The sequence below is a fragment of the Myotis lucifugus genome, unplaced genomic scaffold, assembly GCF_000147115.1.
Source record: "Myotis lucifugus unplaced genomic scaffold, Myoluc2.0 scaffold_48, whole genome shotgun sequence".
NCBI lineage: Eukaryota > Metazoa > Chordata > Mammalia > Chiroptera > Vespertilionidae > Myotis > Myotis lucifugus.
Genome location: NW_005871096.1, coordinates 5,074,779 through 5,102,410, shown reverse-complemented (window position 1 = coordinate 5,102,410; position 27,632 = coordinate 5,074,779). Strand labels below are relative to the sequence as shown.

Below are 27,632 nucleotides of genomic sequence, written 5' to 3'. Positions count from 1 at the left end.
AAAACTGTCAAGCACGACCTGGCTGGTGTGCTCACTGGGTAGAGCATTCAAAGGGCCACAGGTTCAATTCCCGGTCAAGGGTATGTACCTAGGTTGCAGGTTCCTTCCCAGCCCCAGTCGGGGTGCACAGGAGGCAACCAATCAATGTGTCTCCCTCACATCAATGTTTCTCTTTCTCTCTCCCCCTCCTCCCTTCCACTCTCTCTGAAAGTCAATGAAAAATAATATCCTTGGGTGAGGATTTTTAAAAAGTCAAGCAATACCAATCTTACTAACTTTTTATTTGGCAATATAGTAATTTTTCATTAAAATGTTACTTATGTTAACATGTAATTATTAGTCATTTTTAAGAAAATAATGTATTTTTCATAATTTGTCAGTTTTCATTTCTAATAGGGTAAATACCAGTAGATATAAATCAACATGAAAAAACTTTTGGGGTCTTCAAATTTTAAATGTTTAAAGGAGTCCTGAAAACAAAGAGTTTGAGAACTTCTTGATGTATTTTCAAATTCTGTTTCACGAATTCTAAGTTTCTCTGGTGGTGTGTCAGTCTGTGAGGAGAGAATAAGTGGGAGGTTAAAACAGGCCGGGTTCTGGGTTTCCTATGTCTCTCTCCTTTCGTCAAATCAGAACAGTTCTACTGTTATCTGCTTTCTATGTCAATTTTTATGTAGCATTTCAATTTATAAACAGATTCCTCTTACAATTTAAAAACAACTCCTTCTGCCCTAGCTGGTTTGGTTCAGTGGATAGAGCATCGACTTGCGGACTGAAGGGTCCCAGGTTTGATTCCAGTCAAAGGCACATGTCTGGGTTGCGGGTTCGATCCTCAGTGGGGGATGTGCAGAGGGCAGCCAATCAGTGATTCTCTGTCATCATTGATGTTTCTCTCTCTCTCTCTCTTACTCTGAGATCAATAAAAATAAAGAAAATAAAAGCTGTTGAGCAAAATATGTTACTTTAAAAAAAATAAAAACACTTCCTTCATGGATGGGTTCAGGCACATGCTCAGGTTGTAGGCTCCCAGTGGGGGTTGTGCAGGAGGCAACTGATCAATGATTCTCATCATTGATGTTTCTATTTCTCCCTCTCCCTATTTCTGAGAATCAATAAAAACATTTTAAAAATAATTTTCATACAGTTTGAAGGGGATGATCTGAAAATCTATTCTCAGAGATATGTAATTTAAAATAAATCAGAGTCCTTTCCATGGATCTCTCAGAAGATGTAACATTTTTGCAAATGCATTATAACAAAACAGTGACTGTCTCTAAATGACAAGAAAAATTTTAAAATGATAGGGTTATGGATCTGATTATAATGCAGTCGACATGGAACCTTGTCCTTTCTGTAAGATACAATATTCTAGAATAACAGAGTAATAAATTAAAGTATATTAGAATTTATAGACTCCTAGAAATTTTTAGATAATTTCCAAAACATCCATTTTAATAATATGCATATATAAATATAGTTATTATTTCTTCATTTGAAAAAGCTTCCCGTGTATCTTAAGCATAAAAATTTCCTTCATAAGGAAAGAAAAAAATCCTTGAGGCATTCCAGGGTCTATTGGAAGGACCTAAAGCCAATTATAGGTCAATAAAAAGTTTCTTTTTAAAAATATATTTTTATTGATTTTAGAGAGGAAGAGAGAGTGATAGAAACATCAATGATAAGAGAATCATTGATCTGCAGCCTCCTTCACGCCCCACACTAGATATTGAGCCCACAACCCAGGCACATGCCTTGACCTGGAATTGAACTGTGACCTCCTGGTTCATAGGTCGACACTCAACCACTTTGCCACACCCGCTGGGCAAGTTTCTTAAAATTCAAACCCTGGGAAGGTTGTCAAACATATTTGACCAAAACATTTATTATTATTACTAGAGGCCCGGGGCACAAAATTCGTGCACGGGTAGGGGCCCTAGACCTGGCCAGAGATCAGGGCCAATTGGGGCCTTCCAGCTGCCGGGGCCTCCCTTCAAAACAAAAACAACCCCTAAAGTAAATAAATGAGTACTCTTAAAAGGGGAGACTGGGACATAACCCTTAGAATCTTATCTCACACTAACCCAGCAGAGCAAATGACCTTAGGTCTGAGTGGTGCAAAGCCCAAACAGCAGAGACACAGGGTCCCCTGTGTTCATAAAATGGTGAAGAGCAAACTAAATCTCCAAAAGATAAGAAAGAAAGCAACGAACACCTGTAACCAAAGTTGCATTACAGACAGACAAGATCTCTCACTATAGCTAAGTGTTTCAGGCGGCTAATGCCTTGAGAGGGAGGCAGGGAGGGTCCCCAAGGTTAAGAACTCTTGGCAGCAACTGGGAAGTCCCTGCAATTCTTGCCCCGGGTTCAGCCTGCCATAAGCAGCTGGGGACCCCAGCAAAGTGGGATATGCCCTCATCTTTAAAACAAATTAAACCAAACAACAAAGAGACACAAAAGAACAATCAACAGAGACACTCTTATGTACAATATTTACAGGCGCACACAACCCACAGACAAGAGCTTTACACTGTGCTTATCTGTCCAGCCACAGAAACCTCAGATGTCCTGTGTTAAAAACACACACACACACACACACACACACACACACACACACACACACACAAAACCAAAACAAAACAAAAAAACCCCACTGATCAGGCTTGCTCAGAAGAGAGGCAGGGAAGGCTGGTGCTACACACAGTAAGTGCTTCCCGTGCCTTACATGCAGTGTAAGGAAGGGAATTGCCGGGCTGAGAGTGGGACTCCATAGGAAAATTCCTGGCCACACTGCAAATAGTGTCTCGAATTTCAGCCCCAGGAACTCCCAGTCCAGGCAGCAAGTGGATCCCCAGTACTCACCTCAGAGGAATTCCTCCACTTGTAATCCCACCAGAGTCGCCAGAAAATGATACTGAACAAATGGGTCCAGGCTGCCTATCACTACTTGAACCAATTAAGCAGAGACAGGGTTGAATCATATGAGCATTTATTCCAATAATGCCGGCAGCATGGGAGAGCAGCAGGTCATCCACCAGAAATCTGCTCTAACACCTCCTACTAGCTGGCTGATTATATAGAGATAAGGAAGAAATGCTGCATGCAGGGGGGTGACTGCAGAGTCTGTGGTTCGTGTATCTTCCTCCAGAATTTTGAATTCTGAGAGATAACAAAATAGTCACTTTTCAATGGTGTTAAAACCCACCTCCACCAGCCAGTACCTGGGACGTGAGAATGGTCAGCATTCCTGAGGCAAACTCCCAGAGTGGGTCAGGGTCTAGGCACAGCAACCAAATCAAAGTGCATCTTGTCCTTTGTCTGTTCTCAAAATGCATTTTCTTTTCTGAGAAGTGGACCCATCTGGGTCCCAAGGTGTCTCTTATCTTTTTACACCTCTGTTTTTCTTCTGAGAATCAGGACACTCTGGCCATATAAATTATAACATTGATTCTTTTAAAAGTAACTTGAATACTATACAAGACTACTAAATTTTTCTAGAGAGACTGGATAAAATTGACATAGATAAAATTTACAAGATTTATTCAGTAAAGTACTTCAACTTAGTTTTATCAAATCTTATATTTTCTTTTTTTATAATATTTTTTTCTCAGAATGCTTCATGAATGTCTATTATTATTATTATTATTATTATTGATTTTTAGAGAGAGAAAAGGAGAGGGATAGAGAGAAACATCATTGATCAGCTGCCTTCTGCATGCTCCCTACCAAGGATTAAGCCTGACACCCAGGCATGTGCCCTGACTGGGAATTGAACCAGCAACCTCTTGGTTCATGGGTCCATGCTCAACCACTGAGCCACACCGGCCCAGCAAATCTTATATTTTCCAAGCTGTCTGATCACACTGACTCTAGCATCCTGGACAGCAGCTGGGGTTACAATTATCTTAATGCTTTGGAGCTATCCAAGTCTTGCCTGCAATTCCTGCAAAATCTCTTGTAGTTTCTGCATTATGATCTTACCTCACTAAATGGCTTTACCCAAAGATTGTATTAAAATAAATGGATGTTGTCAAGGCATAGGATGCTCAAAAATAGCATCTGTCTTTTAATAATTGAAAACTAGCATACAATTTCATAAGAAGGGAAGATACTGCAACATTAAAATGTGAAAGTAAAAATGATAAACCAGCGTTTTTCTATTAAGCCAGCCATTAAAGAGATTTGCAAAATGTAAAGCAGTGCCACTCTTCTCACTAAGTTCTCATTTTGGAAAATGGTTATTTTTTTATTTAAAGCATTTTATTATATTAACATATATTGGGTTTATTGTTATTTTAAAATATTTAATATTTTAAATGTTTTAATTTGGGATACAACACAGTAAATATTGATGGACATAACCCATATAAACAAAAGCTCTTTGGGGTCCCATAACCAGAGTGTTTGAGAATCACTGTAAGCTATCACTAAATGCTATAGCCTCTGTCATATTTTTTTAGTTGTGAGAATAGCTTAAAATCCGAATGAATTGCTTACCTTAACATTATGCCGGAATCACACAAAGCTACTTTAACATTTTTTCCCCAAGGCTAAAACACTATTGACAATACTAAATATTCTTATTTAGCACACAATAAGATTGCTGCAATAAAAATAGAAGTTTGAGAACTGGGTGAAAATTAGAGTGATTTTAAAAATTGTCAGCCATCTTTCTTCAACAAAAACACTCTTTGAATATCTGATGCTTTCATATATTAGCACAAAAAATTATTAATATGAGAGGGCAAAGGATTTCAACCTTAACTGCTGCCAGTTTACATCTATGTGACTAAGTTCTTTAAATGTTGTGACAATGAAAAAAAATTGCTTTGATGTTGTAGAGGGAGAAAATTATCAGCCCTACTCATTCTTTTAAAAAATATATATTTTTATAATTTTCAGAAAGGGAGAGATAGAAACATTAATGATGAGAGAAAATCATTGATCGGCTGCCTCCTGCACGGCCCCTACTGGGGATCTAGCCAGCAACCTGGGCATGTGCCCTGACTGGGAATTGAACCATGACCTCCTGGTTCATAGGCTGATGCTCAACTACTGAGGCACACTTTCTGGGTGGGCCCTACCCATTCTTCAATAGAAAAATTATAGTTTTCTTTTTTAATTTAAATTTATTGAGGTAACATCCTATATAATAAAAAGCTAATATGCAAATCGACCCAATGGTAGAATGGCTAGTCGCTATGATGTGCACTGACCACCAGGGGGCAGACGCTCAATGCAGGAGCTGCCCCCTGATGGTCAGTGCACTCCCACGGGGGGAGCGCTGCTCAGCCAGAAGCCTGGCTCACAGCTGGCCAGCGCAGCAGTGGTGGAGGGAGCGCTAAGGATGTCCAACTGATGGCTTAGCCCGCTCCCCACTTAAGCCGTCAGTCAGACATCCCCCAAGGGCTCCCAGACTGCAAGAGGGTACAGGCAGGGCTGAGGGACTCCCCCCTGAGGGCATGATTTTTGTGCACCGGGCCTCTAGTTGGTTAATAAAATTATATAGGTTTTAGGGGTACAATTCTATAATGCATCATCTGCATATTATACTAAAGGCCCAGTGCACGAATTTGTGCATGGGTGGGGTCCCTCAGTGTACCCTGCAGGGATTGTGCCGAAACTGGCAGTCCAACACTACCTGCCACTCCTGCCTGCCACTCCTGCTCATCCCGGCCCCACTGCGCCCAGTCAGTCCTGATTGGGATAGGCTCACCAGCCATGAGCCCTGCATCTGGTGCCCATCCTGAGGCGAGTGGGGTGGGGGTGGGATGCGATCAGCCCTCCGGGTGGGCAGTGGGACGCCCTTGCCATCCCGGGATCCGGATCTGTCCTATTGACATTCGTGCCCATTGTCAGGAACCACCTGGCAGCTGCTTTTATATTGTGTCTTCCTTGCAGAGCATTTAGGGAGGGGAAGTGGCCGCGGTGCCCAAGGCTGACTTCCAGGAGGCCGGTGGTGCTGTTGGGATCATGCCAGCAGTGCTGGTCGTTGGTGCCTGGCCCGTTCTCCGCATATTGGACCTGCAGAACTACTGATGGAGTGAGTGGCTGCCGCCGGGCTGGTGGGCCACCAGGATGGGTCAATCAGCTGAGCGGCACTCCTGCTGTGGGAGTGCACTGACCACCAGGGGGCAGCTCCTGCATTGAATGTCTGCCCCCTGGTGGTCAGTGCGCGTCACAGCGACTGGTCGACTGGTCGTTTGGTCGCTTAAGCTTATATATCTATAGACTAGACACCTGATGCATGAAAATTTGTGCAAGAGTAGACCTTCCTTCCCCTGGCTGCTGGCATCGGCTTCCCTCCAGCACCCAGGACCCAGGCTGCTTCCCTCCTCCTGCCGCCCTCATAATAAAGGGGGGGAAATACCCTAGGAGTGTCACACAACTATATCAGGGGCCCTGGCTGGCTTCCCTCCAACCCCGGCTTCATCAGGAAGGACGTCTGGAATGACGTTCGGTCTAATTAGCATGTTACCCTTTTATTATTATAGATTGTGTGTTCACCACCCCAAGTCCATAATTTTCAATGCTACCTAGCTGCCCAAGGTTTTGTTAAGACTTGTATTTTCTGATTTGGCTTTGGCTAACAGAATCATGCTTGATTGAAGCTTGAGACTGCCAACTTTCAATAGGCTGTTGTTAGTAAAAATGGGAAAGTAAGAGAACGTTGACAAAGGTGCAATGGGAGACAAAATAAAGTGCAGTCTTTAAGGTTGTTAGATAAAAATGAAGACTGAGAACATTTGCAAGGATAAATCTTAACCCTTTTATTGGGGGTGCATGCCCTGGTGTTAGATTTACATCTGTTCTGTATGTTGTAAACACAAAAATTGTACTTGCTGGATTAATTGTAAGGCTCCATACTGCTATTATAATGTTAATGTATTTCTTATAACCTAAAGTTCTCTTTTAGGAAAGTCTTTTTTAAATATATTTTTATTGACTTCAGAGAGGGAGAAATAGAAACATCAATAATGAGAGAGAATCATTGATTGTCTGCCTCCTGAATGCCCCCCTATTGGGGATCGAGCCCGCAACCAGGCAGGTGCCCTTCATGGGAATCGAGTCCAAGACCCTTTAGTCCTCAGGCCGACACTCTATCCACTGAACCAAACCAGCTAAGGCAGGAAAGTCTTTAGTTAGGGGTAAAAAGGCTTACAAAGAAACTGTTTAATAAAGGATGTTAACATTTTACTAAGCAGAAGATACTTGGTTCTCTTCCAACAAAAGCCAAACAGAAAACAATGAGTGTTACTAACATTTTCTATTTATTCATTAATAAAAAGTGCATAGTACAAGCCCTTTATCCCAATCCAAGTACTCAGTAAGAGATTACAATAAACTCTGGATGGCACAGACATGATTTGTTTGGCATGATTAAACATTTAAAAACAGCAATTAACATTTAGCATAGCATATGGCCACTTTCCTTTTAACAAAGTAATCATCAGACATGGTAACAAATACATGACTTTTCATTTAGAAATATTATAATGTTAAAACTAAACCTACTAATTCAACAACAAAAATTTAACTCATTAACTGTAAACTCCCATTTCTCCTTCAAGTTGCTATTTTATGTCTTAAGCTGAGCTGGTCAAAGTTTAGCACATATTCATTTAGAGTGACAGACTTTCATTCCGAGTGAAAAATTTCCAATGTTCCTTTGAAAATGTAAGAATTTGGTTATTCCATAAACACTATCATATTACATACCACACAAAGACACTAAAGGTAACTATGGAATAGCTGAACTTCATAGTTACTTCGGAAAATCTCTACAAGTTGTTTAAAATATGACTTGCTGACCAGGGGACAGTGCTTGGATATCTACATGATAAAATCTTTTACTAAACATAGTTCCAATATTAACTTTTTTTCCAAATGGAAAGCAAAAAACAAACAAAACATTATTTTGCATAAAAGGACATTAAATGGCTCTAAAAATAAATTCTGAATGGCATTTGTGGAATGTTTTAAGAGCCTGCAGTAATTAAAATGTGAAGATTTATTTTTCTTTTTTCCAGATTTAAAAATGCTTGTAGCCATAATTCAGGTGAATGTTTACAAGCCAAGTAATGAATAAGAGTGTGCTTAATAAAAAGGCCACATGTGGAAGCTTTAAGAATTAAAAAGAATATAAATTACTACTTAGGTTAATGGGAATACTTTATATGTAGTAGCACACTATGTTTTTTTAGAACTGCAGATATTTTACAAGCAAAAAACCCAAGACTAAATACTCCATTAAAAACTTTTGTTACTAATTAGATGATCCATATAGGGAAAGGTTAATATTCTAGATGTTCTGTCAATTAAGTGGATGTGACAGAAATGAAGAACTAGGAATAAGAATCCAGATTTCCAGGTCTCTAACTAACACTAGACATTGTTTCCATGTCACAGCCACATCTTCTACCAAAGCCAATTCTCAATTATTTGTGAGCCGTTGATTCAGTGAATACATCAGGATCCGTGCCAGGATTTCTAGCAGTTTAGAGAACAGACTTAGGATGTAGGTGTAAGCCTTCAAAGTTCAGGGGGGCAAGGGCAGAAATAGGAATGCTTATAGGCATTTAGCTCCATCTTACACCATTCCTGCCTGTTCTGCTTTAAATACGATGGTAGCTATAGAGCTGGGAAGGCTTCCAGTACGCCACAGCAAGAGGAAAAACCGTAAGTCTGTGGTATTTATTTATCCAGGATTTGACTTACCTGTGTTACAATACCCTTGATTAGACAAGTAATTAAGAATAGGTTATACTACTTCAAGAAGTTGAGCACAAAGCCAAGATGCACAGGAGGAATGCAAGCAGTCAATATTGGATTATATAATGAAATGAAGCCCTTACAATGTTTATGGCCCAGAATATAATCATAATAAAGGGGGGGGAAATACCCTAGGAGTGTCACACAACTATATCAGAGACTCTTAAACAGTACAATGATTTTGAGAAGTTTATTCAATTCATACAATTTCTCAGATCAATACAGTGAAAAGCTAGACAAGTCTAGGGGGGAACTCCTTACATTGATAGCAAAATTTCTTCTAGCCCCCATAAATCCTCTGTAATCACTTGCTAGAAAAAAATTCCATAACCACATAGGTGATGCCTTTTTAAAATGCCAGTTGTATTCATTTTCTTTCAAACTAACCAAAACAATGCAACCTTTTACTTTTCATACAGTTCAAAATTTTGCCTATATTTCCCCACCCCAATCATTCCATTACCAAAATAAGAATGAGATACAGGGTAAGAAAAAAATCCTTGATTGTTCCTCATTTTTCTCCTTTTCCCTTGGAGTAAACCAAGAATTTAATAAATATTTTTAAAAGTCAGAAGGACCACAAAATACTCAAAATTTATTTTTCTTCAAAGGAAAATAGAGTAAATAAGCAAATAGTATTCAAATGTCAGTAAGCAAACAGGCTCCCCATACAGTTAGCTTTAAGAGTTTCATTTAACAGGGAAGTGTCTGAACAAAAAGGAAGCTTTCTGAGAGGCACTCATTTAAGAAATAAATTACAGATTAAATTATTACTGAATAGATTATACCTGGCAAAGGCAAAAAGAATTAACTATTTTCCTCCTTTCATGAACCTTGTAAGGCTAGTTAATATACAGTGGCTTCATATGTCATATAATGGACTGAAAATCATCCACCATATTTAAATCACGTTTATTTAAAGTTTTCGTAATATTAGACATTTTTATGGGAATGAAAACCTTAGTAAACAGTTATATAATTTATTCTCTCCTCCTTTTCTAGTCACATAAGCCAGTTGTAATGGATGATGCAGATTTCAGCTGTAACTTGTAAAATATTCCAAAGGCTGCCACAGTCCCAAGAACTGCTACCCACACACAAATAAACTACCAAGGTAAGTAGAAATATAGTGTGGTTTTAATTTTCTTTCATAAAACCTCAGACAACCCCAAATAACTTTATAAATAGCCTATGAAAAAAGCAACCTTAAAATCTATCAAAACTATTTAAAATATTTAAATGCAGAGATCTTAAATTTCCTTCAATCAGGCCAGAAATCATCACCAAAATTGTGATCACAGTTACAAACAAAATGAATGGAATGTTTGAGTTTAGGGTAACCAAAAAGCCCATGTAATTTTTTTAAAATATAATCATTTACTCAAATACACCGTGAATAGGAATGGTGATAACACAGGAGGCAAAAATAAGCTTGCAAATGAAATGTCTAGAAGCTCATGAAAACAATACCATCCCATACTGCAGATGCAAAAGGAAGAACAGTTCTAATGGGGTTAAGAGTACTCTGGTCATCTTCGTTCATTTGGTCGTGCAAGGTGTTAACTATTTTCACTTCCCATGTCGCAAAGTTAGTCCACAGGAGGGGCTGGTGGATCTTGTCCCTGTATTGGAGAAAAATTATAGAATTGACTTATTAAATCCCAGTGCAACCAATCTAACACATTTAGTAAGAACTGAGCAGCAGTGTCCCCCAGCTTCCCATCTCAAATCATATCCTTACTAGGATTTTTTCATATGGTTTTGCACAAGGGAACACTAGATTACTAGTGTTTCACCAATGTTTGTCTCATTCTTCCCTGTGCTATGGAAGAAAGGAAAATTGCTTAACAGTGGTATGTTTTGGATGAAACTGCTCTCCCTAACAGCTCCAGAGGTGATATTCAAACTAATAAAGGTAGTCTCTTCTCTCTTGCTAAGGTGATGGATTGAGTACAGTACAAAATGAACTCGAGACTTGTTTCTCACTACAGAATGTCAATGAGGACGCACATGGCTCCAGATGCTACTGGCAGCTATCTAATGAGTACAGAGGGAGCCCATCTTGGCATGAAGCTGATGGAATGATGAAAGAATTGTCTTTGATGGCACTGTTAAACTTTCTAAACACTGACTCTACCTCTGGATTTTCTGATGTGTAAACCAATAAAGCACTTATTTAAACCAGGTTGAGCTGATTTTTATAACTTGCAATAGAAAGCACCTGAACTGTAAAGGGAATATCAGCACTCCAGGAATCTTCAGGAAGATTATATTTATTTACTCTGACATGCTATGAGGCTCGAGGAGAGGGTGGTCAATTTTTCTACTTGGAATTATTCGATATGTTTTCTTGCTTCTTAGAGCACTGGGACTACTACTACTAACAATGACCTAAGGCTCAGAGGGCTGTAATCTTGTCATTTTTAATGGCTTCTAAATTAGTTTATTAAATTGGATTTCTTTAGCTCCAAGCGATGAGGAGGTAGATCTTTGATATAAAATAAAAATGTATATAGAAAGTAAGAAAAAGGGCTAAGGAGAAAGCAATTTATCAAGACAGCTGTTTAATGGCTAATCCCCTCTCCAAGACAAAAACAAAAATAAATTTAAGGCTTTTTTAGATAGTGCTAATGAGGCCTTCTTTCTTAATTGAAGTCAGCATGTTATATATCTAAATGTTCTAATCCTAAAAAAACTAAAGCACTGACCAATTAACATTGCACATTTGCTTTCTCTTGCATAAGAAATTAGGTTAACTGAACTTTTTTATATTAACAACACAGGATTAAGGAAAAGAAGCAATTATTTTAGGAATTCCACATGGTGAAGGTTAAAGGAATTTGTGGGATAATTTGATATTCAACAAATGAATCCATCACAGAAATATTTTAAAAGAGATATCCAAATTGAATGAAAAAATAAATAAATAAATGCTGGTTCTGAAAATGATGAAAAGGGATCCTTTAATGGAGGTTCTAGTAAAGACAGTACCGAGAACTCTGTACTGTGTAGAATTCTAGTAGAAGTAGAATTATGAAGTATTACATTTTCAATTTCCCTTTCCTCTTGTGAGAAAACATGATGAAGTGATGTTTTTCATATAGAAAATTCTAAAAATGGTTTTAATCATGATTATCAAAATTTATCGATATGGGTGATTCCTACCTCTGCTTTTGCCAGCTCAGTTGATTATTGTGATGCAGAATCAGAAAAATGAGTTTGAGAGAAATAGGATGGGAAAACAGGATTTAGCCAGATAGATTCAGTGTCTTTACTGTATTTAATAGCTAGAACAGAGGGGAGAAAATGGAGTGTGGGTAAAACCATTTCAATTGCAGCTAGTAAGAGAATTCAGGGAGCTGGAAACATGACAGGCAAAGAATCAACTGAGAGGTGGATAGAACTGGGGAAGAGGACTGAGATCTGAGAAATATTGCTGTAGATTATCATAAGCTGAATCATTTTTAATGTTTCTCGTGTGAGTGAAAATTGGAATTCATTTTAAATTATTTTTGGGCTACTATGCTTATCTCTGTATGTAAACGCTATGAACACAAAGCCATTTGAGGTTGCAAGATTTACTAGGATGACAAAGGAAGAACTTTAACTTACTCCACGAATTAAATCTTCCTTTTGCTAATTCAGATCTTTCAGTCAAAACAAACTCCCCCCACCCCCTTTTCATGCCATTACTCCCCCACCCCCCCAACCTCTTCAAATGGGTTTCTAATCAACAGCACTTACATTATGAGGACTGGTTGGCTTCCCAGTTAGATTGGATCCTCGAAGATTAGGAGGTCTCAGTAGAAACAAGATCAATGCAATTACCATCCAGGCCATTAAGATCATGGTAATACTGATGCCATTATCACCAGAGGGTCCTGGTACTAAAGACAAAAAAAATATTTGCAACAAAAACTGGAGCATGATTATAATATTGTTAGATAAATGTAAAAACAATTATGTTTAAATGTTAACTTCAAAAACTGTAGTAATATAAAAAACTGTAGTCATAATTTAGAGAAGTAGAATTATGAAGTATTACATTTTCAATTTCCCTTTCCTCCTGTGAGAAAATCTAGATGGTAAATTGTATAAAATAGTCAAAAGCCAAAACCTACTAAATTAAGATTTTTAAAAAATATATATTTTATTGATTTTTTTACAGAGAGGAAGGGAGAGGGATAGAGAGTTAGAAACATCCATGAGAGAGAAACATCCATCAGCTGCCTCCTGCACACCCCCTACTGGGGATGTGCCTGCAACCAAGGTACATGCCCTTGACTGGAATCGAACCTGGGACTCTTCAGTCCACAGGCCGACGCTCTAGCCACTGAGCCAAATTGGTCAGGGCTAAATGAAGATTTTAATAGTGTAGTTCTTTTTTTTTTTTTTTTTTTTCCTTTTAAAGGGGGCCACTTCTTTTTCTATTCTTTTTTTTTTTTTTTTAAATATGTTTTATTGATTTTCCACAGAGGAAGGGAGAGGGATAGAAAGTCAGAAACATCGATGAGAGAGAAACACCGATCAGCTGCCTCCTGCACACCCCCCACTGGGGATGTTCCCCACACCAAGGCAACATGCCCTTGACCGGAATCGAACCTGGGACCCTTGAGTCCGCAGGCCGACGCTCTATCCACTGAGCCAAACCGGTTCTGGCAATAGTGTAGTTCTTAATATCTTGGAATAGAATCCTTTGAGAATTTGATAAAAATTAAGGGGACCCACTTCGCTGTAAATATCTATGTATACAAATTCAATAATTTTGCATATAATTGTGGAAAGTTCATTGTCCCACAAAGCCATTAATCCAGATATATTGAGATCTATGGAACCCAGGTTAAAATTATCTGATATACAATAAAGACACTTACTTTTGGGGAAGGAGGAGTTCTGCATTTTAATTACAGAAGCAGCAAGAAAAAAATAACAAAGCTTAAGGAAAAAGGAACATCTGAGTTATATAATATATAGATTAAAGATCCCTTTAATGATATTCTCAAACAAAGAGATATTAATTTGGCCTTTTTTTGCATAAAGAAGTTGGATTCAGAGCTAGATATTTTAAAGTCTATGCATTTATCAAAAGAAATGTCAGCCCTAGCCATTTTGGCTCAGTGGACAGAGAGTCGGCCTGGGGACTAAAAGGTCCCAGGTTCGATTCCGATCAAGGGCACATGCCCAGGTTGTGTGCTCAATCCCCAGTTAGGGGGCGTGCAGGAAGCAGCTGACCAATGATTCCTCTCATCATTGATGTTTGTCTCTCTCTCCCTCTCCCTTCCTCTCTGAAATCAATAAAAAAATAAAACAACAACAAAAATATTCCACATATTAAAAAAAAAAAAAAAAAGAAATGTCAGGTGTGCGTATGTATATATCATTTTTCTCTGCTCCTTGAGGCAGCCATATTTTATTTCATTCAAAATAACAAGTACCTACCACAGTGCCTGGCTCATGGTATGAGCTTCAAAAACTTCTAATAAATGAAACAAATTTTTACTGTACTATATTAGAAAATTCAATTATCAGAAATGAAAATTACAGAAGATTAAATTTCTAAGCATAATATCTCTAGTTGGTTATTAAAATAGGCTGTCAAGACTATAACTGTTGCCCTAACCGGTTTGGCTCAGTGGATAGAGAGTCGGCCTGTGGACTCAAGGGTCCCAGGTTCGATTCCGGGCAAGGGCATGTACCTTGGTTGCGGGCACATCCCCAGTGGGGAGTGTGCAGGAGGCAGCTGATTGATGTTTCTCTCTCATCGATGTTTCTGACTCTCTGTATTCCTCTCCCTTCCTCTCTGTAAAAAATCAATAAAATATATTTTTTTAAAAAAGACTATAACTGTTTGGTTTTGTTCTCCTTGCCTCAGGAAAAAGTAAAAGAAACCCATGCAAGATGCATTGCACTGGGGTCCCTGGGGCCCAGGACTCACTCCCAAGAAAGTGAAGGCCATGAGGAGTGGCATTGCTAAGGCCACAAGATTAGTGACCAAAGGGGACAGTCAGGCAAAGGGTTGAGCTAGCCCAACAGCAGGCTGGATAGGAATGTAGCCTCGGTCTGTTCCAACCCCAATCACTTCCCCAGAAACAGCTAACATAGTATTCAGTCACCAAAACTGCATTACTCATCACACAATGAATCAGCAGGTTTTTTTCTCTATATACATCTTTTCCTTGGTTCCCTCCTATTATACTAAATGTGCCTCTTTTATAACTAAAACCAATTTCTCCACTTGAGCTTTGGATCCCATTGCTCTTACAGAGGATGCACTATCTTCTCTCTAGTGTATTCAACACCCCTTTCTCCATTGCAGCCAACCCAGAATCACTTAAATGTGCTCAAGTTTACCCCATCTTAAAAAAAAAATCCTCATTTCCCCTATCTTAACCCCTTTCCCTGAGCTAATATCTTGAGAACTGTCTACAGTTCACTACCTCCCATCACGGCTCTGGTTGGTATCCACCTCCATTGTCATTTGAACAGCTTTTCAAAAGGTCACCTATGACACCGCCATCAAATGTTCTTAAACTGTGGTATACATCAGAACCATTCAGCAGCTTCTTAAACTAAAATAACAAGCATTTCCCCTGTCCCACCTTCTATGTCCCACCAAACTGGGTCTCCATTCATTCAGCTGCCTTGGCCAGAAACCTATGAGAATATCTTTTGTTCTCTCTCAATGATCTTCTATTTAACACATCATGAGTTTTCTGTCAATTTTACTACCTTAATATCACTCAAATCTGTCCAATTCTAGCTCTGCTCCCACACTTGCTCTAGCTACCTTCACTTCTTGTCTGGTCTATTGCAATGGCCTCCAGAAGATCTCCCCATACCTACTCTTGCCTCCTTTAATTCTGTGCTATATGCTGATCCAACAGTGATTTTTAAAAAGCAAATACTATTTATTATTTCATTACTAAACAGCAAAAATTTCAGTGGTTACTTTGAACCAAGTATTCTCTCTCTTAATCCATTTAACAATTTTATTTTATGGTAGGTACTATCATATCTTCATTTTATAGATGAGGACACTGGGGGAAAAGGGATTAAATTCCAATGTCATATAGGTGATATGTGGCAAAGCTGGGACTTCAATACAAGTATTCTCATTCCAGAACCTGTGCTCTTGACCTCTTTGCTATGTCATAATCTCTGACAATATCACATAGTGAGGCAGACTTCTGAAAATTATTAGAACTGTAGGTAGTAAAGTTGGAAAATACAGATTTAAAAATAATTTTTTATAAGAAAGCTTATAACTACCTGTTAAGTAAAACTAGATTTAAAGTTAGCCAAAGAAAGATAGCTGTACATTATCACCTTATAGTGTCCCTCTCAGAAATAAAGTATTAATTGTATAAACCAAAAGTGTAACTCCAATGCCAATTCTTATTTTATTCAATTTGAAAAATGAATCCTTTACTTTTTTATATTCTTTGTAAGTAAAAGATTCTGAAGCTTCAGAGTTGAACCTCAGATCACAAATTTACTAATTCATATTTCTGGACCAAGCAGCCCTGACAAAAGGCCCACTCCTTTTTAAAACTCTCATAGTGATAATATGACACTTGGTTCCCTGTAACTGTCTCGTAGCTTGGTTCCTATTGCAGCCTTTCCTTCCTGCATTTTGCTGCCAGAAAACTGCTCTTAACACATCTCTGCTGACCAACCCAGTGACTCACTCTGTTGCTTCCACTCTGAACTCTTTCAGCCTGGCCCTTCCTAAGATTTGACCTATTCATCAATATGAACTCTTATCATTTCTCAGAAAAAGCATCCTTTGTCAACCCTATACCTTCTCTTTAGCCAGTGGTTCCTAGTCTGCCTGTGCATCAGGATAGCCTGCAACAATATCAACACCACAGATTCTAATTCACACCATCTAATTCAGAAGCAACTCAGGGGTGGGGTAAGGAACCAACAATATTTTCAAAGCTTTCCAAATGAATCTGATGCAATAGTTCAATACTGGTTTGGCTGACAGCATTTGCCAACTTTGCAAACTCAGCCTTGGGGTACTCATTATTTTTCCCATCTGACATGTTCTTATACTAGTATACAACCTCTATTTATTCTCCTATATCCTACATCCCTCTCTCTCTTCTGTAAAAATTTCCATTTTCTCTGACCACTCTTTCCTTTCTGCTCTGGACTAGTATAGCATTTCTAGTTTAAAGAAATGGTTTCCTATTTCTCCTAATTAAGTCATTAACTTTTTAAGAATTGAGACCACCTCTTAGCTATGTAATCCATGCCTCAGTTTCTTTAGCTGTGAAATGGAAATACTACCATCATCTCAGAGAGTTGTGAAGGTTGAAATGATCAGTACACGAAAAGCAGTTAGCACCATGCCTGGTACACAGTAGGTATTCAATAAACATTAGCCATTACCAGTATTAAGGTCAACTACAGCACAGAAATGACTGAGTGCAGATGGATCCTAGTGGGAATAACTAGCCTAGATAAGATGGTGAAGTGGGAATGGAAAAGGGTCAAATACAAATGGTGTTAGGATGGAAGAAGTACACTTGGTGATTGACTAGAATGGTGGTAGGAGGAGGAAGAAAAAGAAGTGAAGGACGCCTCTAGACAAGGGGTGGAGAACCTGCCCTCAGACCATATAAGGCTCATGAAATCACTTGGTCTGGCCCTGCCATGGCATTAGGGGTGAGTTAATTGAATGTCTGACCAAATATAGCAGGCTAATTTTTAAGTTGTTAATTTTGTAAGGCCCATGAATGATGTTATAAATATACAAATGGCCCTTGGCAGAAAAAAGATTCCCCACCCTTGCTCAAAGGGTAGTAGTATGCAGTCGAATTTCTCCATTTAAAAGGCTAAATGGATATAGTTTTCCTAACCTCCAAGGTTTAATAAGATCATTTCTCGTATTTTCCACTAAATGAAAGACCCTCCTAGGAATAAAGGATAACAGATGAACCAGCTGTAAAACCTCTTGATCATAGTCAATGTTTTTCATTTATAGCAGTCCCACAAAATTAAGATTTGAGTGCCAACCAACATCCTAGGAACTATGCTAAAATTGCCAAGGCATTTTTGCTGATTTTATAGCAGTTTAGGAAAAAAATTATGAATCGCAAGTAAATGAAGTTACATATTCAAAAATTTAAGGAAACCTTTACTACATTGACATATTTAGCAATATCATCATCACTAATAAAAGCAGACTTAGAACTGGACGCCATTTCGAAGCTTTGATAGCGCTCCGGGCACTTTTGGTGAAAGACAGGAGGAGCGCGAGCGTGCTCCCCGGCACTCTAGGGTTTAACAAAAAAAAACTAAAACAAACTAAATGTCCATCAAGAGTGTCTGACTAATAAATTATGGTATATCTGTATAATAAAATACTTTAAAGCTGTAAAAAAAAGTTGAAGTTTCCATGAGATATGCTATTTTTTGACAGAAAAAAAAGCAGAACAGTGTCCAAAAACGAGGGGCAAATACATATTTTGCTTGTACATGTATATGAAATTCTGGGAAGATATATAGAAGGTTAATAACACCTAGAGATTTGATCTGGGTAGATGGGAGAATGAGCAGGATGACAACTTTTCACTTCATGAAGTCTCAGAACAGGTATGCTATTCAAATTCCCTGACACTGTATGCAGGTAATACAAACAAATGTTAGGAGCAGTTATTTTAAGGTCAGTATGGAGAGGTAAATGGACCTTTAAATGACCTGGCCTCTGTGCTTTTCATTGTTAAAACCTTTAGGCACATATAAATAGTAAGGGGCACATCAAGGGGAGGTTATAAAATCTGTTCCCTCACTGGAAATTATTTGCCATAAGAGGGTAAACAGCCCTAGCCTTTTTGCTCAGTGGAGCAACAGGAGATCGAAGTTTGATTTCCGATAGGGGCATGTGGAACAACAAGTCTCTCTCTCTCTCTCTCTCTCTCTCTCTCTCTCTCTCTCTCTCTTTCTTTCTCTCCCCTCTAAAAGAAACTTTTTAAAAATGAGGGTGAATGCCTTTTACTCTATGGTCTGGAAAGATGTCAAATCATAAAAATGCAAAAGAATTTTGTACACCAAAATAGAGTGTTCTGTTTTCCTTAAAAGCAAACATGAGTATTATAAACAAGATGCCAGTCTGGTGACAGTGGCTCAGTTGGTTGAGTGTCATCCTGTGCACGGAAGGGTTGCCAGTTCGTCAGGGCACATGCCTGGGTTACGGGTTCAATCCTAGGTTGCGGCGTGTGAGGAAGGCAGTTGATCAATGTTTCTCTCTCTTTCTCTCTCATTCTCTCTCTAATCATGTCCTCAGGTAAGTGTTAGGGGCAGAAATAGAACAGTGGGGACTAGCTATAATTATAAGAAATATTAATCATGCTCTGTTAATTGTGATTGTTCTGTTCTTATTAGAGAAAGCACATTCTAACCTGGCTGAGAGCTGTACTCCAGCCAACATCAGAATGCAGTCCATCCTCCTCTTCCGAGAACGGCCCATCATCACGGAAAGATTAACCACCTTGTTGCTGAGACAATCTGGCTCTAGAGGCACCGACCTTTGCCTGCCCTTTGCCACCCCAGCCCACATGGCCTGTAACCTGTAACCATTACACCTTGCCCACTTCCCATGCCTGCAATTCCTACTTTCCCATGTAATCTTTGTCCTTCCACCCAATATGAGCAGCTGGCTTATGGGAAGGGGTAGAGCAGGTTTTTAAAAAAATTGATTTCAGAGAGAAAGGGAGACGGAGAAAGACAGAAGCATCTGATGAGAGAGAATCACCAATAGGCTGCTTTCTGCATGCCCCCGACTGGGGACCAAGCCAACGACCCAGGCACGTGCCCCTAGCGGAAATCAAACTTCGATCTCCTGGTTCATAGGTCGACGCTCAACCACTGAGCACACCAGGTGGGCAAGAGCAGATTTTTGTGGATGACCTGATGCTCTCCCATACTGCTGGCATTATTGGAATAAACGCTCATATATGATTCAACCCTGTCTCAGCTTAATTGGTACAAGTAGTGAAAGGCAGCCCAGACCCATTGGTTCTCCAGTTTCATAAGAATTAAAATAAGAAGAAAAATAAAAAACGATGCCAAATGGAATATTACAAAGAAGCTATTAACTTAGCTGGACACAGGAAGATGAGAGAGAGTAGAGAAGGAAGTCTATGAGGTGGCAGAGCCTAAGGGATTATTTCTGTAGACTTTTATAAGTTTTCACTGGAAAAGTAGAACTACAACAGTGAAAGTGGACAAAGCACCAATAGGCTTTAAGCCTGTAATTTTGGGGATTATATACAGCAGCAATTTTTAACTGGTGTGTTGCAAGAACTTTTAAAACATGCAATACCTGACTATTTATTCAGGAGCACTGACCTCTATTCCCTTAGATTGTCAAATAAAAAAATGACAAGAATCAACACAAAAACAATAGCCATCCAGTGTGAATCAAAATTATATCTATTTTTTTGTCAGAATGGCAAAAAATACATTTTTTTGGTGTACCGCAGAATTTTAGCAATTAGTTTATGTGTGCCACGAGATGAAACGGTTGAAAATAGCTGGTAAGCAGTAATTACATTGTCCTCAGTACAGCTACCTGTTTTCATGCTGATTTACTTCAACAGTAAGTTAGTGATAGAGCTGGTTACCATACAGCTCTATCTGATAGACAGTCTTTCAGAAGAGTGAGCAGATTTGTTCTATACTATTATAGAGAGCAAAACTATGGGTGTACATCACAATGAAGTGAAATGTAGCTCAATATAAAGAATCACGCAGCAACTAGATCTGTTAACAGACTGCAACTAGATCCTGCTTCCACATGAAGTACTGAGATCCCTATTCAACTACATCATCTCAAATATGCAATTCTACATGGCAGGCATAACAGGTACTGTGATATTGTGATATAATTCAAAATATATATTTGGCTTTCATACTGGTTCCTGGAACAGAGATCTAAAACCTTAGAACTTCCTGAGTGATAGGGGTGATAGGAACATCTTTTGTTATTCATAATTAATCTTTCAGCTATACCTGAGTTTATGCTAATGAGGTGACTCTTAGTGGGCCCCTAGCTTCAGGATAGGGGCTAGTTGCCCAGGGTTTAGACCAGGTGATTAGAGCAGCCGTGGGCAAACTACTGCCCGCTTGAAATGAATAAAACTAAAAAAAAAAAAAGACCGTACCCTTTTATGTAATGATGTTTACTTTGAATTTATATTAGTTCACACAAACACTCCATCCATGCTTTTGTTCCGGCCCTCCGGTCCAGTTTAAGAACCCATTGTGGCCCTCAAGTCAAAAAGTTTGCCCACCCCTGGATTAGAGGGTTGGAACTTTCAGCTCTACTCCCTGCCCTCCAGGGAGGGTAGAAGTTAATCACCAGTGGCCAATGATTTAATCCTTCCCGCCTACATAATGGAACCTCCATACAACAATGGGGCTCAGAGAGCTTGCTGGCTGGTGTTCACATCAATGTGCTGGGAGGGCACACCAGAAAAAGACATAAGAGTTCTGCACCCCCCACCCCACCTTGCCCTATGCATCTTTTCCATTTGGATGCTAATAAACCAGTGATAGTAAATTACCTGTTTTCCCGTGTTCTGTGAGGCATTTTAGCAAATTATTGAACCTCAGGAGGGGAGTCATGGGAACCCTTGATTTATATTTTATAAAAACAGCAAGAGCTCACTAGAGAAAATTTAGAATAAACAGAAAAGTGATTTTATTACCCAGAGGAAACAACTGCTTAAACCATTAAAAAAATATGGCTCTCAGAAAGGATTTCCAATAAATGCTGAAAGAACTGGTAGGAAAAAACTGCCAAATATGACCAAATTAATACTCAAGAACTAGAGCTTGCCTTTATATTTAAATTAAGGAAGTGGCCCTTGCAGGTTTGGTTCAGTGGATACAGCATCAGCTGTATATGGACTCAGTGGATACAGACTAAAGGGTCCGGGTTCTGTTCAGCCGGGAGCACATGCCTGGGTTGCAGGCTTGATCCTCCCAGTGGGGGGCGTGCAGGAGGCAGCTAATCAATGATTCTCTTTCATCACTGATGTTTCTAACTCTCTATCTCCCTTCCTCTCTGAAATCAATAAAAAAAATAATATAAAAAATAAACTCCTGCCCTGACCAGTTTGGCTCAGTGCATAGAGTATTGGCCTGCGGACTGAAGGGTCCCAGGTTCGATTCCTGTCAAGGGCATGTACCTTGGTTGCGGGCACATTCCCAGTAGGAGGTGTGCAGGAGGCAGCTGATCGATGTTTCTCTCTCCTCGATATTTCTAACTCTCTATCCCTCTCCCTTTCTCTCTGTAAAAAAATCAATAAAATATATTTTAAAAAAAAACTCCAGAAGGAAAGGGAGCTTGTTTAAAAAAATAATAATAAAATAAATTAAGGAAGTGAAAATTTCACTCACAGAAATAAGAGTGTATCTGTTTACAGGTGGGCTGGCTCAAAGGTCACAAATACCACAAATGTAATAAACACTAGTTTTCCTGTAAGTTCAGTAAGATTACTTTCAACTAGAAGAACAAGTTTTAGCTTTACCTGCTGAGTCAAAAAACTGAATTGCTTATCAGAAGGCAGAATGCAGATTAATAAATGCTATTAAAGAAGCAACATAAAGAAAGGTGAAGTGAGAGAACCACCACTCACCATCCTAACAACTTAACACATCTGCACAGTACCATTACCTTCTCTCCAGAGGCATAAAATGCTTACCCTGTCGCACCAATGGACGACGTTTTGACAAAATTCTTACTCTGGACCAGGCACTGTACCAGCTCCTATAAGTTGTTATATTTATAGAATTTGATGAAACACCCAGTACACACTGCAAGAACAATTAATCATGTAATAACAAGCCCCTTTATTAAGGTATTTTACTGTGATTTGTTTTATTTCATATACATAATAAAGTGGAGCTCAGCTTCAGAGATGTTAAATATAAACAACTAGCCTATAAATAAATGCAATTTATTAATTCAAAAGCCCTAAAATGTGCGTACAAAGGATGTTTTAGTATTACTTATAAGGGCAAAAGAAGTTAATCCTCAATTGAGACTATTTTTTCCATTGATTTTCAGAGAGGGCAAAAGGGAGGGAGGGAGGAGAAAGAGAGAAAGAAACAAGGGTGTGAGAGACACACATCAATTGGTTGCCTCCCAACCAGGGCTGGAAACTGAACCTGCAACCCAGGTATGTGCGCTTGACTGGGAATTGAACCCGTGACCCTGGCCAGGGCAGTTGGTAAATATTTTTAAGCCAGAGCAGTTGGTAAATATTTTTAATATAGATATATACTAATATTTTCATAATACAGTAGTGAAAAACAATACCAAGTGATCCCCTTTTTATAAGTGTATGTGAAACCTAATTGTGTCCTGTGAATGTCATACTTCCATTCTTTAACTGTTGAATTAATATAGCACAAGACTGGACTGACTTAAATGTTAGTTATCAGTTCCCCCAAAGTATCCTTCAAGTTATTTCTGTCCTGAAAGAAAAGATATTTAACATAATGGCCACCAAGTCTGTCAACTGCATTCCCATGCAGGATCCACCTTCCTGCTGAATCTCACTTTACTGTACTGTCACCACTGAGCATAAAGACACAGACAGAAACCTTCCCACTGCTCATTCCTCTTGGGAATGCTAATGTCAGAACCAAAGGAATGACTGCACAGGCTCCCAAAGCTTCCAAACCTTGGGAAAGAATGGCCTGTTCCTTTACTCAGAAGTTCTCAGAGCTGCCAATGGATGAAAATAGATGCTAAGCAAAGAGGAAGGGTTTGTGCTAGCAGCCTCAACGTTCCAGTTCAACCAGCCAAAAGTGCCCTGTTACACATATATTTGCCAAGAAAAGGCCCGGAAGGGTTTACACCAAGTTAGTCAACAGTGGTTATCTTTTAGTATTCTGGGCGTTTTTCCTTTTCTTTTTTCTTTGTGAATTTTCTTCAATGAACAGGATTTGTTTTTGAGGCAAAAAAACAAACACAAAACCATACAATTTTTTCAGTTAGAGATGAAATAATTAAGTAGAAATACATTACTGAGGACCATTTTCTTAAAGAACAAACCAAGAGTAATTTCTGACAAATATGCCCAGTCATCTGGCCTCTAATTCTGCCCTCAATGCCAAGCCTCCTCCTGTCCCATCGTTACTTACATTCTTGGAGACATTCTGTGTCTGTGCAGTAGGACTGGGACTGCCTCAACTACAATGAATAAGAAGAAAGGAAAGTTAGCCGTTGGACTTCATCAAAAATGGATACTATTCATTAGAAAGGTCATGTTTTGTTTTTTAATGAATGCAACCACAGTGTAAATCGTATCTTCAAAATCAGATATAAATGCAGAACACATTGAGGGGCTGTTCTGTTTTGGGGGATTTTTCCTACTTAAAGTAATTTTCAAATATACTGTGATCTATCACAATTCACCTATTTAAGGAATTAGAAAACGCACACCTAAGACAGGAACTCCTGCTCCCATATGTCATTAGACTTCCCAAAGAGTTACAGGAGAGGAGAGGGGCTTATTTCCCCTGGTTGTCACTGAGGGTGGGATTCTTATGATATCCTGAGAAAAGGAATTTTTTGAGACTCTCACAGGAGAATGAAATGATTTTTATTTGTGCAGAATTAAATTTCTGAGTTTTCAAAGTCCCATTTCCCTGTCATGTGGTACTGGTCCACAGTAACTAAATTTTACTTCAATGTTCATTTAAATTGAGTTTGCTTCACCTTAAAAATTTTTAACCCCACTCAAAAACAAAAACAACAACCACAAAAACACACATAAATGAGAAAGAATGAATTCATGGCCTCAGGAGGTCTGACTAAATGGTTGTATTTAAAACTTGGTTACCCATGGATGAAACATTTTACTTTTATGGACTAGATTCAGGAAAGGGGGGAAAGTCCTGCCTGTTTGTGCAAATAAATCTGCTCAAAATTATCACTAATATTTTCTTAAACCAAACTCCAAAACCAACAACAAAAAAGTTCTTTCAAATCAATGAATAAGTGCCCAGTCAATGTCCTCTCTGACCAGACCTCACACAGCTCACAGTCATAACGTTGGTATGAAAATATCTGAGTGTAAGACTCGTATGGCTTTCCTCAAAACATACATACAGAAAAGTATCCATTTATCTGACAAATATATTTTTAAAATTTTTTGAAAAGTTGATTTGAGAGAGAGAGAGAGAGAAAAGGGAGAGAAACATCGACTTGTTGTTCCACTTTTTTATGCATTCATTGGTTGATTCTCATATGTGTTCTAAACAGTCATTGAACCCACAACCTTGGTGCATTGGACAACGCTCTAACCAACTAAGCTACCCAGCCGGGGCCTATCTGAAAAAAATTTAACAAGTGCCTTTTATGTGCATTTTGTTAAAATAAGGTTTTCAGATTTTAGAAGTCTATTTGCTATTTGTTTTCAAATTCCTCAGGAATTCATGTCAACTTTATTTGCAACAACTCAATTCACTGCCAGCTTAAAATCAAGCTATTTTTTTAAATATATATTTCTTTATTGATTTCAGAGAGGAAGGGAGAAGGAGAGAGATAGAAATATCAATGATGAGAGAGAATCACTGATCGGCTGCCTCCTGCACACCCCACACCGGGGATGGAGCCCGTAACCCAGGCATGTGCCCTTGGCCGGAATCGAACCTGGGACCCTTCAGTCCGCAGGCTGAAACTCTATCCACTGAGCCAAGCCGGCTAGGGCAAAATCAGGCTATTTTTGAAAATGAAGATGGAAAATAGATGTGCCCAGTTTAAAATATTCTAAATCAAGCATGTCAAACTCACAGCACAAATATTTTTGTGGCCCAGCCAATATAATAGTATGTAAGAAACATTTTAATAAAAATTTCGTAGCTTAATTTTTACAATATCCTGAAATACATAATTATTAATAACGAACTACAACGTTTGCTAATGACTGATTACTATAATCGTGCTGCATTAATTTCCCTTACGCACCGGCGCACCATTTCTCTACACTAATACTAGCAGTGAATATTTTAGCAACTGATTGCCAAATAAACAATTGTCATTAGTCTTGTACTGACTTGTTTGGTGTACACAACAGGAAATATTTCGCTTTCAGAGACAAGAAAAATAGGTTTATTTGTGTTACGCTTATTAACTTGTGCAATTATTCAGTGTCTGGTAAGTTAATGTTCAAGAAAAAATATTAATTTTTATTAAAATGTTCTATTGTTTTATGTTAACGATTACTCATTTATTTCAGCCTTTGTATTCAGAATGTCTCGATCGAAATAAACCTACATTTCTATGAAAATTGAAGCTTTTGTTTTTTTGTGGCCCACATAAACTTAAACCTTGTTTATTTGGCCCGTCTTAGCCTTTGAGTTTGACATGCTTGTTCAAAATGGTCATCTATGTCAGGCCATGGATTTCAATTTGGGACTTAGGAAACATAGCCATATAAATAGACTCTACATTATGGATTTGAAGATGTGGTAGAGAATCTCACATAGAAAATAAAAACATAAAGTCTCTTAAAACAAACAAACAAACAAAACAGGCCAGCCGGAGTGGCTCAGTAGTTGAGAATTGACCAATGAACCATGAGGTCACAGTTCAATTCCCAGCAAGGCACATGAGGGATTGCGGACTTAATCCCCAGTAGAGGGCGTGTAGGAGGCAGCAATCGATTATTCTCATCATTGATGTTTCTATCTCTCTCTCCCTCTCCATTCCAAACTCTGAAATAAATAAAAACATATTAAAACAGTGACTTTAAAGAATTTTCCTACATTCTGATGTTGCTCAATATGTTCTAGTAGTTAGTCGAAATAGAGCAGTAAGCAAAATACACAAAATCCCACCGTCCAATGATAACCATTTTGTTAACATTTTAGTTAAATGTGTTCCAGATATACATTTTTGTAATATATATATGCATGTACACATAATTTTATAAAATAGAACACTTCATGTTATTTTGCTACCTTTTTGCTATACTCAACAACTAGCTACAAATCTTTTAATGCCCAAACCCAATTCTATATAACTTTTAATGCTGCACAGTATTCCATTTAATTGCATCATTCCCAAATTTCTATATGAAAACAATGCTGCCCAGCTGGCGTGGCTCAGTGGTCGCAGTTCAATTTCTGGTCAGGGCACATGTCCCGATTCCGGGCTCCATACCCAGTGGGGGGCGTGCAGGAGGCAGCTGAGCAATGATTCTCTCTCATCATTGATGTCCCCCCCCTTTCTTTCTTTCCCCACCTCCCCCTTCTGACAAAAGAAAAACAATGCTATGGTGAATGTTCCTATAAATACATTCCTGCATACTTCATTAATCTTTTTAGGATAAGGCATATAAAAATTACTAGAATACTAAAGGTATGTGCATTTTAAGTTTTGATACACTTTCCCCAATTACAGGTTAATTTTATTTTTACTTTTTGATTAATCCTTACCCAAGGATATTTTTCCACTCATTTTTAGAGAGAGTGGAAGGGAGAAGAAGAGACAGAGAGAAACATCGATGTGAGAGAGATACATCAAATTGATTGCCTCCTGCACATACCCTGACCAGGGCCAGGGAACCTGTAACTGAGGTACGTGCCCTTTACTGGAATTGAACCTGGGACCCTACAGTCCTCAGGCCGATACTCTATCCACTAAGTATGATATTAAAATGTGTATTTCTCTCACACACACACAAAAAAAATCAGGCTGCTCTACGTGTGCCACTCACGACAGAAGCCCTTTTTTTAGGAGGGGAATTTTAAAGAAATGACAAAGTACATTCAATTCAAGTATTTCTGCATAATCACACCACTGCAGAAGTTCAGTGTTTCAACTGGGAGATCAG

General features: G+C 38.6%; 1 protein-coding gene across 1 annotated transcript in view; it reads right to left on the bottom strand.

The window, feature by feature from the left end:
• Positions 1–7,245: 7,245 nt before the first annotated feature.
• The window catches only part of SMIM14 (small integral membrane protein 14), a 57,812-nt gene continuing 37,425 nt past the window's right edge, over positions 7,246–27,632 (bottom strand). Inside the window, exons 3-5 of the mRNA XM_006088497.3 lie at positions 23,935–23,983; positions 12,514–12,656; positions 7,246–10,391 (exon numbers count right to left, since the gene is read on the bottom strand). Coding sequence (XP_006088559.1) covers positions 10,359–10,391; positions 12,514–12,656; positions 23,935–23,983 — 225 coding nt within the window. The 3' untranslated portion in view covers positions 7,246–10,358. The remainder of the gene's footprint in view (positions 10,392–12,513; positions 12,657–23,934; positions 23,984–27,632) is intronic.